General features: G+C 37.2%; 1 protein-coding gene across 2 annotated transcripts in view; it reads right to left on the reverse strand.

Moving 5' to 3' along the window:
• Positions 1-6,101: 6,101 nt before the first annotated feature.
• LOC107587563 (matrix metalloproteinase-24) overlaps positions 6,102-15,627 on the reverse strand; it is a 39,318-nt gene continuing 29,792 nt past the window's right edge. For both annotated transcript variants that reach the window (XM_016275379.1, XM_016275380.1), the window contains 5 exons: positions 14,356-14,517; positions 14,016-14,230; positions 13,040-13,178; positions 10,956-11,222; positions 6,102-7,746 (listed from right to left, as the gene is read on the reverse strand). In XM_016275379.1, coding sequence (XP_016130865.1) covers positions 7,409-7,746; positions 10,956-11,222; positions 13,040-13,178; positions 14,016-14,230; positions 14,356-14,517 — 1,121 coding nt within the window. In that variant the 3' untranslated portion in view covers positions 6,102-7,408. The remainder of the gene's footprint in view (positions 7,747-10,955; positions 11,223-13,039; positions 13,179-14,015; positions 14,231-14,355; positions 14,518-15,627) is intronic.

The following is a 15,627-nucleotide window of genomic DNA, read 5'->3' on the forward strand; positions in this document are numbered from 1 at the left end:
GTATTTAGCACACCTTCCTAAGGAAAGGATATGGACCAGAAGACATTGCAATTACTAAATGATATAAAGAATTCCAGATCTATACTTGTGCCCTTATTATTTCAGTTATTTTGCCTTTAATGTAAATAAACGTGCAAACAATATACTTGAATATATTTGGATGTTAATTACATTGTGCGAGCTGTCTGGTTTATATACACGCTGCAGCTGATTGGGCTGACATGTTTGACACACCCACCAAACAAGAGAAAACGCATCTCAAACCCCGTTGCACACCGTTTCCAGGAAACATGTCGTTCAAACCGGAAACCCTAGCAAAACGGTGCACACCGGTTTGAGCTTGAACTTGCCCCTGTTCTCAATGCATGGCTGAGACTGGCGAGCCACGCTACAACATGCTTTTGTCATCCGCTACAAACCTGCGTGGCAACAGGACACACCTCTCCTGGCACTATGGATTTGTGAGCCAATCACGATTGAGTTTCAGCGTGACGTCGTTTTTGTTGACACTTCGATTAGCTGGCCCCCCGCGAAACGTCACTCAGTGACCCTCGACGTCCACCCCGCGTTTTCTGCCTGGAAACATCGCGTCGCGAGCTGGTCGGAGCTGCGAAAACGCAAGATTCCGGCGGCTGGAGTCGGAGTGGGGTAAAGTCTTGTCGTGCCTCGGCTCGTTAACGCACTATTGATCTGTTTTTGTCCCAGTCACGGTGACAAACTCTCCCTAAGTGCTTGTTGCGTTTGTAGGTTTTTGCAGTGTACTCGTTAGAGATGATGATGTCTCTGTTTCCAGTTACTAAGTTACCTCAAACCGGATCATCTGCGAAAGGAAGTTGCTGAACATTAACATAATCATCTTATGAATTCGGGAAGGTTACCTGAGATATGTACCATGTTTGTTTATCTTCATAAGTACCCCTGAGTAGCATGGTACTTTTTTGTAGAAGGTTGATGTGTAGAATACAATACAAAAGCAGTACTAGTTTATCCTGACTACAGTGCATTTGCAACTAAATATATCATATCACTTAAATATATTTTTGCAAGTGTGAATGAAAAACGTAAGCAAATCTAAGTCTGTTTTTTTTTTTTAATTAAAGAAATGGGGTCCGATCAGAGTACCAGTTTGGCTGCTGACCAGCAGCAGAGGGATTCAGGCAATCTGCCATTGCAAGGTGAAGTATCTTCATCCAATGTCCAAACCAATACCGGTCCTGACCCCCGGGACAGTCTGGATCCAGACACTGACCTGCCCCAATGCCAAATGGGCATCAGAAAGGTAGACGACATGAGCTTTATGATATCATGCACTAACTGGTATTAAAAACCAAAGAAGCACTGTGAAAGAACTGACTATACTGGACGTTTCGTCCACAAATGAGTGCCAAATTCAGGACGGGACAACGGAAGACACGGAGTTGCAGTGCTGTTTAAATGGGTTTGATGAGATTTATGCCGTTAATAATTTGTGCAATGTGTTTTAAGACAGAGAATAAAGTTATGGCTCATGTTTGTGTTTACAAACACAATCTGCTCTGCTCAACAGCTGTGCACTTATGTGCTGATTGCATGGTATCAAAAGCTTGTAGTATTTAGTTATCAACCTGCACTAATTAAGTATGTATGTATAAATATATCATTATATAACGCATCAAACGCTTGGCATTTCTGTAGTTTTATTTTATTGACATTTCTTTGAACATGGTGATATTAGATACACAGTGTAAAACTGTAGACTGAAAACCGAAATAAAAATCACTCCTTGTTTATAGAATTAACAGGATTTAAGAAATAAAACTTAAATCATATCTAATATTAGTAAATCAGTCCGTTTGAAGATCACTCACATTCTTAAAAATCAACATTATGCATGACAATGTGAAATCATAGGCTACCGTTAGAGTGAAAGCAAAATCCAAAAGGTCTGAAAAGTTTCAGTAAATCTTTGTATGTACACAACATTAAAACCTGGACGAGGCTGAGCGGACAGCAACATTTGACCTGTAAATCAGAAAATATAAAAATTCCAAGGACAGAATCTGAATTGATTTAAATTGCAGAGTGAGACGTTCACTCTTAAATTGTTGTCAAAGGGAAAAAAAGAACCAGCTATATACACAAATACAGTTGAAATTCCCCCACGGTCAGCCAAGAAAAATAATAATAATAAAAAACAAACCAAAAATCTTTAAAGCTATCTCAGATAAAATCTCCATTAAAATGAACCCTCTGTAATTAAAAAGCGTAAATACAGTTGGTTCCTTGACTACCTCTGATATGTTTGTCCTATTTTTTTTGTCTCATAAAAGGACCATAAAAAACAAAAGGCAACAGCAGCTCGGGTTAAAAGTGACTGTTGTCCAAAGTCACGATCATACCCATTAAAAAGAGGCAAATTACCAGAGAATTCCTATTTACGTATCTCCCTGTACAGTTCTGTATTTTTTTTTTCTGTGCAACTAATGTGGTTATAGGCATGGCTTCACCTTGATTTCAAATTAAACTGTGTAGAATACCCTTATGTCTCCATTAATGATAAATAAATTGCTTTTCATATGATAAGCCTCTATCATTACAAACTGTTCACTTCACCCTACGACAAACATTTCTAAAGATATCCACCTTTGATAAATACACTTTAGTGCTGTTAAACATTTCACCTCAGACACAGCTGAATGCTCAGTGTGTTAATATATACACATAATTGCTTGCGCTGTGCTCTGTTAGCTTCAGAATTCCTCATGAAATGGCATGGTATGGAATTTAAATGTTCTGCTTTTAACAAAAGAATCTTTTAGTGATAATAGTGCAGGTTTAAAGAAAAAATAATGGTCACATCATGCATTTTTAGTAATGTATGAATAGTGTAAATGCCCTCCAAGAGGCATTTGAGACTAATATTCTGGAGATGGTTTGAATCACAAGTGTAAATGCATCTGGTTGTTCAGGTCACATCTGTAAACGTTGGTTGTCCTAAATGGAATTACACCAGCATACAGATGTTTGGGATTGCATATGCAATCCACATAATGTTCATTTGTCAAACCGGTCAAATATACTGTACAGAAACATATGGAAGTAAACAATGTTGTGTTTGCATATAGTTTGGGAGTAGGTTTATAGTTGGATTTATATGCGTTTTGCAGAAACACCTTTATGTGGATAGCAATATGACTGATCATGATGCATGACGTGACCTTGAAGGTTATCCATTATTCTGTAAATAAATTTTAATTTAGCATTTTGATCCCAATCTAGTTAGAGTACATCAGCAGCATTGCCACATGCATTTTCTTCATCACAAGCCATCGTCATATTGATAAAGAATATACTTTTATCACACTCCGAGCAACACTCTGAGCATTTGAACTGCTATATAAGATGTCAGACATACATAATAAACACATAAAACCTCTTAAGTATGGAACACACTATTGTGCCACATTGTCAAATTCAATCCATGGCTTATTAGAGCGAGTGGTTTGCCGTCTTTTGTACCAACAACGGCTCTTCGGACAGATTTAAAGTTGAGGAAGACAATTGGTGATGCACAGTGTGTTCCATTAAAAATACTCCCACCCAGCCCTTCCTGTACCCGAGACATTAGATCACTTCACAGCAACATTGCTTGTTGTTGCATAGCATTTTGATCCCAATCTAGTTACAGTACATCAGCAGCATTGCCACATGCATTTTCTTCATCACAAGCCATCGTCATATTGATAAAGAATATACTTTTATCACACTCCGAGCAACACTCTGAGCATTTGAACTGCTATATAAGATGTCAGACATACATAATAAACACATAAAACCTCTTAAGTATGGAACACACTATTGTGCCACATTGTCAAATTCAATCCATGGCTTATTAGAGCGAGTGGTTTGCCGTCTTTTGTACCAACAACGGCTCTTCGGACAGATTTAAAGTTGAGGAAGACAATTGGTGATGCACAGTGTGTTCCATTAAAAATACTCCCACCCAGCCCTTCCTGTACCCGAGACATTAGATCACTTCACAGCAACATTGCTTGTTGTTGCAAGTAGGTGCTCTAGATTCGGAGCTGACTAATAAAAATGCTTATCTGAGAAACAATAACATCGAGTCTTTCCCAAGTGGGCACAAACATGTAAAATCTGCTCTAGTTTCATGCCACTTTTCTACCCACGACCAAGCTGCTCACATAACAGATCCAAAAAAATTATATATGAGAAGGAGGGCAACAAAAATGAATGGTAACGCATTGTTTTCACTTAGTAAAGGCATTGAATAATATATCAAGGGATGTATTCATGTATCCACTGTTGAAATAACAATGAGGTGGAAATCAATGTAAATGAGCAGTGTTTAGTGTGCCACAGCAGACTTAAAGACAAGGCACGACGTCTTAAAGGGGTACTGTCACGTAACACCCCCCCCCCCCCCCCCCAGTACTAATGCATTGAGCTAATCTGACCAAAACACCATGCTAATTATACATTTTTCCACCGTGTTATAAAACATTCTATAGTCAATGCAAAGCAATGTCAAAAATCATCATCACACCAAGCATTCTTCCAATCAAAAAGTACAATGGTAATACAGTGGTCTTCTGGGCATGAAGTACTATGCAAATATGGATAATCATTCAGTAACATGGCACATATCAAAGTACTATGACAAACACATTTGATATTATCACCGTTTCATGGTACCACAGTACTTTTTTGTGATGGAATTAGTTGCCACTAGTCTATGGAAGCCTGTTTTTGCCTTAAGAGTAGAAAATAAAACAGTTATTGTGAGATTTAATTCAGAAGTCACATTTTGAGAGAGAAAGTCAGTGAAATATAAATGTGCAATTGCAAAATAAAAATGTGCAACTGTGAGATGTAAAGTCACTTTGTAAATTATGAAGCCACAAATGGGAGATACAAAGTTGGAAATAGGTGAAATAAAGTCACAAATGTGAGATATACAGTATGTCGCAATTGATAATTTTTTTTACGCCGAAACAAAACCAGCCTTCCATATAAGTCATTAAAGGCGGGCGTAAAGGGTGTGGGTGACTTGTCCAGTCTTGCATGTGAAAAAATTATCGAGAGTTCGCGCAACAGGCTAAAAATCATTCCTCGTATGCCTTTCTTGAATCATTAAGTTCTCAAAAATGTTTTTTTTTTTTTTGCTACGCACATTACAGTTCATAGTTGCATTGCACTGAAAGTTTGCTCTATTTTGTCTTTCGAATCAGTGGTTACGTGATGGGTCCCCTTTTAAGAAGGCCCAAAAGCTTTAAGAAGACCATGCAAAAAGGGTGAAAATCTTCGGAAGACAAGGGTTTAGAGAAAACATTTCTCATGCCCACAAAACCTTCAACAGACTATTAAGGACTATTCAGAAAACATTTATGTTCATTGAAATGTATTAACAAAATTATGATCTCCAAGTGGTTGATCTTTTGGGCAGATGTACATATGGCAACTACAGAAGTGACGTAATGTCACAAACACCATGCCAATGAAGCCAGCTCAGTGTAAAAATATGGTAACGCTTGAATAGATGCTCAAACCATTGGAGACACATTAGAAACCTAAAAGAAGATGCCAGGTAGTTTCTGTTGCAGATCCATGCTCCACTGAACTGTGAATACAATATGTACACGATTCTCTGCGGACTAAACAAAAAATTGCTTTTTGTGTAGCTAAAAATGCTCTTTCCACAGAGAAAAATAAAATGGATTTTATAACATGCAACCTAAATGTGTTAAGGCAGGGGTCACCAAACTCGGTCTTGGCGGGCCGGTGTCCTGCAAAGTTTAGCTCCAACCCTAATCAAACACACCTGAACCAGCTAATAAAGGTCTTACAAGGTATACTTGAAACTTCCAGGCAGGTGTGTTGAGGCAAGTTGCAGCTAAACTCTGCAGGACAGTGGCCCTCCAGGACCGAGTTTGGTGACCACTGTGTTAAGGCAAAAATATCAGTGAAACCCCAATATCAAATGATAAAGCCTTATAGCGAGTCTCGCCAAATCTACCATCTTAATATTGTGATTAAGATGCTACAAACCTTTTCTAATATATATATATATATATACGCCTGAAGTTTTGTCAGGTTAATCCAAAAAAGTTTCATTTGAAATTCTGAAAACATCAATTACATCTCAGCTCCTTCCAATGTGCAATGTATCAGATCCATTCCCACAGCAGATGAGCACAAAGAGATGTGTTAATATGGTACAGTCAGACACACGTCACCGTTAAATAGCACAGTCGAACCAATAAAAGCACCCGACAGACATTTTTGAGCTAAGTGTTAGACGATCCACACCGAACACATGAAATTGAAGTCACTGCAATGTTTGACATACAGCATATTACGTTCATTCAAAGAGGACGGATGAACCGTTGAGAGATCATCTCCTGTAGGCAACGGTAACAAAGCTATTTCATATTCAGATGTGTTCATTGTTCATGTTCCTGCCTGGCACCAGTGTTTCAAATATTACACTTGATGAAAAGGTAAGGTCGTAACAGGAGACTGCAAGATGGTTGGAAATATGACTAATAAAAGCAAAATATAATATAGAGATTGCAAGAAATCAGGCCTTATTCCAAAGAACCAAATTGTGCCTATTATGACACAAAATTACTCTCCTATAAAGACCTAATGCCATCAAAAAGAGATCCTCTTTTGTTGCGGACTGATAAAACAGCAAAAGAAGAAAAGGAATAGAGTACAGTAGTGAGTGGGAGGAGGTGTTAAGACTGCCCTAGTTATTATAAATCGTTCTTCCTACTCTGTGGAAATGGGTAGGCAGGTGAGGAAAGGAAAAAATGCAAACATTCGAATGATGTTATGAAGCTAATTAGTTTGAAAATGCCTCCTATCCACCAATAAAAAACATGTTGACGTCTCCCAGGAGTGCCAGCGGTGAACCTTTGACTGCAAGAAGACTTTTTTATGGCCTTTCTACCTACATGGTTTTCAAGTCATTGTTTGTTGTTTTGCTTGTTTCATTTCTTTGATAATACTTGAAATTCATGTACAAGTTTATGTTGCGAACGAGACAAGGATTTGCTGGCATTTCGCAAATCTGCGGTTCCTCTAACTCTCCTGGAGAAGAGAAATTGGTGGTCTCGGTCAAATTGGAGTGATGATTCCTGACCGTTAAGACTTCATCTGGTTAGCATAAGGCCAGGGCACAACTTCAAACGTTCAATCCCCAGAAGATTTGTCTGTTGGGCTCATGCTAAAAAATTGCAATAAGTTTTGTCTCAAGTGGGAAGGAAGAAGATACTCCCTTGCCTCATCATTTGTTCCCGTTCTGGGACAAGGTAGTTCAGAAAACAGGCACTGGTCAAACCTCAGCATAGTAGCCCTCACTTATGTTCTCAAGCGTTTGGGGTCCATCGCGCCCCCCAGTCCGTCATACCCACTCCTGCACGGGGTGTTTGTAGTAGGTCACTTGCTGTTGGACGTTTTTGTTCTTGAACTGGAAGATAGTATATACAAGGACCAGAATGCACAGTGAGAGGATGCACGGGATGACCACAGCGATTGCGTTTACAGTGCTGGGTACGTCATTAATGGCGACCATGATGTCGACGTCATCGTGAGGGAGGTGACGGTCCTTGTTCTTTTCTACTTCCGATTGATCGCAGCCCATCCAGTCTTTGAGGATTGATTTTGGGTAGCCTGGCTCCACTGTTAACTTCTGGTTATCGAACTTCCAGTAGTCCTTTCCCTTGTAAAAGTAGGTATAAACTAGAAAAAAATCAAAGAGAGACAAAATAAGATGTCAGTTCATTTCCATAACCAGAATTCTACTATTGGTCAACAAACAGATAGTCCCGCCCCCAATATCACACCATTGGTTGAAAAAAATTACACACTTCACTCTCTGGAAATCATTTGAGTAGTATATTAATTAGCATAATTTTATGACTGGAAACTGATTGCTGATTACTGATCGGAATGAGTTATGAGTTAACTTACAAAAACAAGTTAAATCATTAACTGTTAAGCTATAGTTGTAAACAAACAGTTATAAACATGAACAGACCAATCACAGAAAGCCATTCATTATCCACCTTATTTTTCAACGCAGAAGTAAGCTGCGATGCTTCTGATTCATTAGGCGCAATAGGGAAATAACAAGAAGAATATCAAAGTGCAGTAAACGGTTGAACTGTATGTGCTGCAAACCAGTGTGTGTTTATAATTAAGACAAAACATATGCCAGTTTGCAGTTTCAAGCAGCATAACAAGCTGTTTTGTACAGCTAAAAATAACTGGAAGCGAATGACACCGGAAGCTAGACACATTCATTTTATAAATGGCCACGCCCATTCTAACCTGAAAAATAAGGTGGATAGACCTTACGTAGCTCCGCCCCTTTTCAGCTCTGCACTTGTTTTCTGTCTTACATTTGTATTTCCACAGCTTGAAGGTAAGGTCGTACGGATTTATGAATGAACCACTCATTTTAAAATCGTCCAGTCTACTGACATTTATGATATCCGCTTCGAACATTACAATGCACATGATAACTTTTGTTAACTCTACAATAAGTAAATCCACTTCACCCGCTAGTTACTATTTAACAGTGATGCTACAGAGCTGCCGCAAAACCAGAAGTTCAAAGACAAAATTCTAAAGATGGCAGTGCACCGTTTCTCTGGCGCATAAGGTCAATAAGCAAATATTTCTCTTTACATGCAGGCAGAGATGCACGTCCTTTTCAGAACGCTCAATTCATATTCATGATCACAAACACATCTGTCCTTGTGAACACTCAATGACACAATATTTCAAACAGTTGTTCCAGTGTTATACATTTCCTCAGAGAGCAGTCAGTCTGATTGCCAATGCCACATAAGCAGATGCATTCGCGGCACTCAAACCAAACCTATAGGAACACAGACCCAAAACTAAACGTAAATACTGTGAGTAAGCTTTAGACAGCAACCCCTGAGAGTGTGATTGATGAAGTGCTCGTCCTTCCTCTCTAACTTTCCCTCTTACTCGTGATCTTGCCGAGCAAGACGTACCGAATCCCTCTTGCAAAATCAGAGTGACAGAAAAATCATGAGCTACGGGCAAACCAAACAGCCCATATAAACCCTCTTGGCTTCTCCATCTTGTGTTCTGGCCCTAGGCTCCATGTTGAGACGGAGGTTATGACATGACTCGCAGAAAAGATGATCATTCCTTCACTGGATAATACTCAAGAGAGAAGGAGGAGAAATCTGCAATTCTGTGCAGCCACAGCAAAAATACTTGACTCTAGTGAATGACACTTGAGGATTTACCATTCAACCAGAATGACACTAGCAACCACATCAACCCAACACAGCAAAAGTGAGAACAACTGTTTCTCGCTCATCATCCATAGTCAGTAGCCCATTTTATTTTCTATAGTGCTAAACTGTAATTTTGATTCTGATTATTTACAAATCCCCTAATATTCACATTTTAGTTATATATTCAATATTTTGTTGACAATAAAACATGAACCAACATATGGAATATTAGAATGTTTTTAGCAAATATTTTATATATTTTATCAATTAAAATAAAATCATCAATTGATCAATTTGTTTATAAAATGCATATGGAATTTTACATTTGAAAATGTTTTAGTATTTTTTTATATTTCAAAAATAAATATAGAAAATATTGCAGTTGATTACAATATTGTTTTTATCAAATATTTTATAAAAAAAAAATATATATATTTTTTTACAAATATTTAATAAAAATCTTTATTAAAGTCAAATGGAATTTTACATGTTTTAAAATGTTTTAGTTAAAAATAATATTTTAAATGTTTAAAATATACATTTATAAAATGTGGTTTATTACTATAACAGTGCATATAAAAATGTTCAAATAAAATAAAATTCTCACTCAACATAGATTTCTCCTGTATTTCATTTCTTTCTAGCATTCTCAAGCTACTTAGCAACCATGTTTCAGTCTTTTTTGACTGAAAAAAGCCATTTCAGAGCAAATACATTAGCACTGGCATACAAATTGAATGCCTTCAAAAGCTATTTATATCTAATATTGTTTTTTAGCTACATTGCCTTTAAAAGAATTAAACTACATTCCCCCTTCACATAGTACATTCCAATGATTTCCAATCATTTGGACATTATGTTCCCTGCATTAAAACACTGAAGGTCATATGATCCATTATATTAGCTCTCTACCGTAAACATAACATCACATAATAAAGTATCTTGCTACAGTCAGCTGCCATTTTGCTATATTTGTAATCATGCATCTATTGTGAATTTTAACACCCAAAAGTTGTGTCTGTCTTTTTGTGTCTCCGGACCCTGTGGCAATCCAGACCTGCTATCAGATCACCACTGAGGATGAGTCAGAGCCAAAACAGTCACTGTGTCAACACAACAATATTGCAGCGCTGTGCCAAACAAACACTAATCAATTACTCTACAAGGATGAGCGAAAAACAAGACCTCGGTGCATTTATTACCATTACCTACTCAATAAAATACATAAGCATGCTGCGACAGATGAATACTGTGTCAAAATAGCAGCAGCAGACGATGATAAAATACACTAACATGCAATAAACAGTTAAATGCATTCATAATAATCTGAATAAACCATTCTTTCTCCAAGTAATATCAATCATGCTTACCGTTCCCAAGCAACACCGCATTAATATTAAATGTGCGGTTTCAGGTGTGCATTGATTGCCATTTTAAATCTGCTTTGAATGCAGTTCATCCAATGACAACTATCCATTTTATAAAGCTTCACTTATTATAATGCGAGTTGCATTGCACAACAGATTAGACAAGTACTACACACTCGAGAACGAAGCTCAACCAACTTGAACTTCTCAAACCAGAGGGAAGCAGTCAGATAAAATGCCCACCGATCACATGGCTGATTGCCACATTAAATATTGATCGGTTATTGGAACCTCACTGACTCACATCCTTCTCGACTGATGAAGGCTCCTTGCGGGGCATCAGGGATGCCCTTCCAGACACTGATGGGTTTGGGATAGCCTGGGTCAGCCGTACGCTTCTCCTCATTGTAACGCCAGTACTGGTCGGCCTTGAAGAAGTAGGTTTTGCCCACAGGTTCCCAGCGTAAGGCTGTGTCGATGCCATCGCGGGGCAGACAGTTGCCCAACTCTACCAGGCTGTGAGGATACCCAGGTTCTGCTGTAACCTCCTTGAAGACCCAGTATTTATCCCCTAGAGTCAAAACAACAGGCAGAAAAAAAGCAGTAGATAAGGTCCAAATTCAATGGGTTATATTGAATTATACTATCACATAATGAAACAATGTGCTTATCTATGCCACATGTTTGGATATATATATGGAAGCTTATTTCCACCAATAAAAATTAAAAAAAGGTATTGCAAAATTGTATGTAACAATTCAGTTTTTCCTTGCAATTCTGAGTTTATACCTCACAATTCTGACTTCTTTATCCTGCAAGATATAAACTCAGAATTGCATGATATAAAGTCAGTATTTTGAGATATAAACTCACAACTCTGAAAAGGGGAGTCCGAATTGAGACAATCTTATTTCCGTTGAGTAAAAAAAAAAAAAAGGTAATTGCACATTTTTCTTGTAATTCTGTGTTTACCTCTCACAATTCTTCACTTTTTTTTTTGTCCTGCGAGGTACAAAGTCAGTGGTTTGAGTGCGATATAAACTCAGCGTTGCAATATATAAACTCACAATTGTAAAAAAAAAAAAAAATAGTGAAAATTACAAAATTGAAACAATTCTGAGAAGGAAAGTCTTCATTCTGAGATAAACTCACAAATGCAAGAAAAACGTCAGAATTGTGAGAATTAGGGAGTTAAAATAAAAATTTAAAAAGGTAATTGCGAGTTTAATTTCACAATTCTAATTTCTTTTAAAAGACGTTAGAATTGTGAGTTTATATCTCGAAGTTCTGTGATTCTCAGTTCTTTTTCTCAGAATTAAAAGACAAGACAATTACCTTTTTTTTAATCAAATTTTTTTTTTTACCGTGGCAGAAATAAGCTTCCATAGATATGTCCGGTTTTACCAGTCTTCTCCATGATTATATCATCATTTAATGAATTATATCTACCATGATCACTATAAAGTGTGATTTTCAGTATTTAAATCTTTTTATTCAGATGTTTTTTTTTATTGCATACAACATTAATTGTGATTGGGCACTGGATTTTGTGAATAAAACGCAACCTATAATGACCCTAATCTTATTTTAAACGCGTTATTTCAGCATAGATAGCACTTGGGTAAACCGCATTGTGTGTAGTTAGTGAATAAGATGCCGAAATGCCAGCAATCATGACTTGAGTTCATCACCCCTTTATCTATTAATACCGATGTGCATTCTCTGAGATAACCACAGGGCATCCTGCGAGCTTGTTTTCTCATGAAACATCACAGAACACGAGACTCGGGCTATAAATATCTCACCCAGCCTCTCCTTGTGCAGCAAGACTGCACCGGGCTAATTCAATGAGAAAGAGAGGGGGTGAGGTCGGCGAGATAGAGAGAGAGATCGTTTGAAAGAAGAACAGACAGAATAATAAAGTGCTGAACTAAGGCTGTCAGGCCCAATAGAGGATAAACAGTATGGATAAATGCAGACCTTTCCCGAGATTAACCCACAATCTAACAGCATTTTTCTAACCTTTAACTCTAGTGTACCTATGCTTGTATTAAAAAGGTACATAAAACGTACAAGTACAAACATACAGAATATGGTGATTTGAGTTGAAACTGATCCAAAGGCAACATATGTTTAATGGATATTGCTTCTCTTTATTATCTAGGCCATATTCAGGTACTTAATTTTAGGGCTTCAGGATGTATTTGGTATCATAATTTATAGTTATGACAAAAGATGTTACAAAACAATCAGAGTTATTAAAACTAGCCTGAGGCTGCACTTTACATATCAAGCAATAAAAATTTGGTAGTTTTGTTAATGCTTGTTTTTATGGAATATTTTTTCAATTAATCTCATGACATCTGTTGTACAGATAATTAATCATACCTTTGAAGAACACAAATTTGCCATCTGATCTCTCATAAGCAGCGTCAATGCGAGGAGGCAGACCCTTCCAGAACTGCTCTATCAACATGGGATAGCCTTCCTGAACTTTGTTGTTGCGCAAACGCCAGAACCAGCGATCCTGTGATTAGTAAAAGAGATTATTTAGATCAATTTTATAATGTAGAACTGAGTCGTTTTCAAGTAGGGATACACAATATTAAAAATGTATAATATCGATTAGCCGAAAATTATTTTCACATTATAACTGATAAATGGCCTACTGTGTGAATAAAAAAAAAAAAATCTACCTAAATCTAAAAAATTCACCTAAAAGTGAATTTAGGCCATTATAATAATTTGTATGAAAAAAATATATTAATTTTGAGATTTGCTCTCTTATAGCTGCTTCCGTTTACAACAGTGAGTGCAAGCTAGATTCAAGTGATTATTACATTTTGAATATGGATATTTTTCTTACAAAAATGCATCAATTTGCTACAGAAGGCCTTTGTTCACCCCCTGGAGACGTGTGAGACACAGTTTTTTATGGATGATTTTTATTTAAGTTCTTTTGGACGGATGCACCTGCTGAGTGCCATGAAACGTGTGAGACACAGTTTTTTATGGATGGGCGATTTTTATTTAAGTTCTTTTGGACGGATGCACCTGCTGAGTGCCATGAAACAGCTTGAAAGATCAAAGACCATTTTTTATATACCTCCGACTGGATTCGTCTGAAAGAAGAAAGTCATATACACCTAGGATGCCTCGGGGGTGAGTAAAACGCAGCCTAATTTTCATTTTTGGGTGAACTAATCCTTTAATATAGGGATTACAAGGAATTACAATTCTTGATATCACAGACAACCAAATTTGACTAAAATTAGCTGAATTATGGTATGATCTGCTATGATTTATGATCTGCTTATATAAACCATCTGTTTTAAATATTGGAAAGAGAACTGATGCAACCCACCTTAAAAACAAACATCTCTCGTCGAAAGAAGGCCACAGTGTTGAAGTTGCCATCACAGATGTTGGGTTTTCCATTACCAGGTGAGGACGGCCGATTTCCAGAGGGTGGGCGAGCGGGGCGATGCCGCTCGTGTTTCCTCTCAGAGGTGGAGTGTGTGCGTCGGGCAGGTAGAGTAGGAAGAGGTCGGGTGGGCTCCAGCATGGCTGTGGGAATACCTGTAGAAGAACAAAGTTTATTCATCTAAAAATACATTCAGCCATCCTGGCATCCAAAGTATAATCTATAGTCCTGCTTATTTCCTTGAAAATGATAATAGAGGTGATAGAGATCATAACTGTACCATAGATTTTCTGGATCCCCTGAAGGTCATCTAGAGGCAGTTTGAAGTTATGCGTGTCCATGTACTGGTAGAAGGGCGCCATGATCGCACTGGGGTCATTGGAATGTTCCAGACCCAATGCGTGCCCCAACTCATGTATGGCCACCAGGAAAAGGTCATTGCCTGGAAGGAAATGGTTAAAGGTCAAACCATCTTTGAATCAGTACTATTCAGAATTCTATGTTGGATGAAAAATGTAACAGTATGGCATGTACTGCATGAATAAGAATATGGAAGCAGGAGAATTACCAATGCAAAGCTTAAGGCTCGGCATTTTTTATGTGCATTTTGTTAAAAATAGTCCGAAATAATAAGAGCTCCCATAGAAATTCATCAAACGCTGAATCAGCAGAGAAAAAAAAATTATTAAAGGAATAGTTCATTCGTAGTTCAGCACACTCGGGAAATATAAGTAATGTGCTACTTTTATGGTGTTTTTTGTTTCTTTCGGAGCATGACAGCATCCATACTCATTCGCTTTCCTTGTATAATGCACCTGGGAAATTGCATATGCATAAGAAGTCAATGATCAATGTAAAACTAAACATTTCTGTAAAAGGTGTGGAAACCAGTTCTACGTTTTCTAAAACCAGGTGCAATTCATTTGGTTATTAGTTTAGAGAGGAACAGAAGGTGAAAGCTAATTGACAGGAATTTGCCAATAGTATTTCCCAATACTCAAAATTGTATGAAAAAAAGTCAGAATTGTGATTTTATAACTCTTCATATTTCTCGCAATTGCGAGCTTGTATCCTGCAATTCTGACATTATAGGTTATAATCTTGCAATTCTGACTTTTTTCTCGCAATTGTGAGTTTATTTATATCCCACAATTCTGACATTATAACCCATAATTGCACATTTCTTTTCTCAGAATCAGGAAATATAAACTCAGAATTGTTATAAAGAGTTATAAAGTCAATTTCTGAGGTAAAAAGGAAAAAGTCAGCACACAATTCTGACATTTTCTTACAATTACGAGTTTATATCTCATAATTCTGAGAAAAAACTCAGAATTCTGAGATAAAAAGTCACAATTACATTTTTTATTTTTTTTATACGGTGGCGGAAACGGGCTTCCATAAGTTTACAAGATATATTGGAGTCAGAAATATTTTTATCTTTTATACAGTTTATATCTCGAAATTCTGAGAAAAAATATTTTTCATTTCCAACATTACATTCAGTGTGTATATATATATATATATATATATATACATATATATATATATA

Source organism: Sinocyclocheilus grahami, unplaced genomic scaffold (genome assembly GCF_001515645.1).
Source record: "Sinocyclocheilus grahami isolate Dianchi unplaced genomic scaffold, SAMN03320097.WGS_v1.1 scaffold94.1, whole genome shotgun sequence".
In the NCBI taxonomy this organism is placed as follows: Eukaryota; Metazoa; Chordata; class Actinopteri; order Cypriniformes; family Cyprinidae; genus Sinocyclocheilus; species Sinocyclocheilus grahami.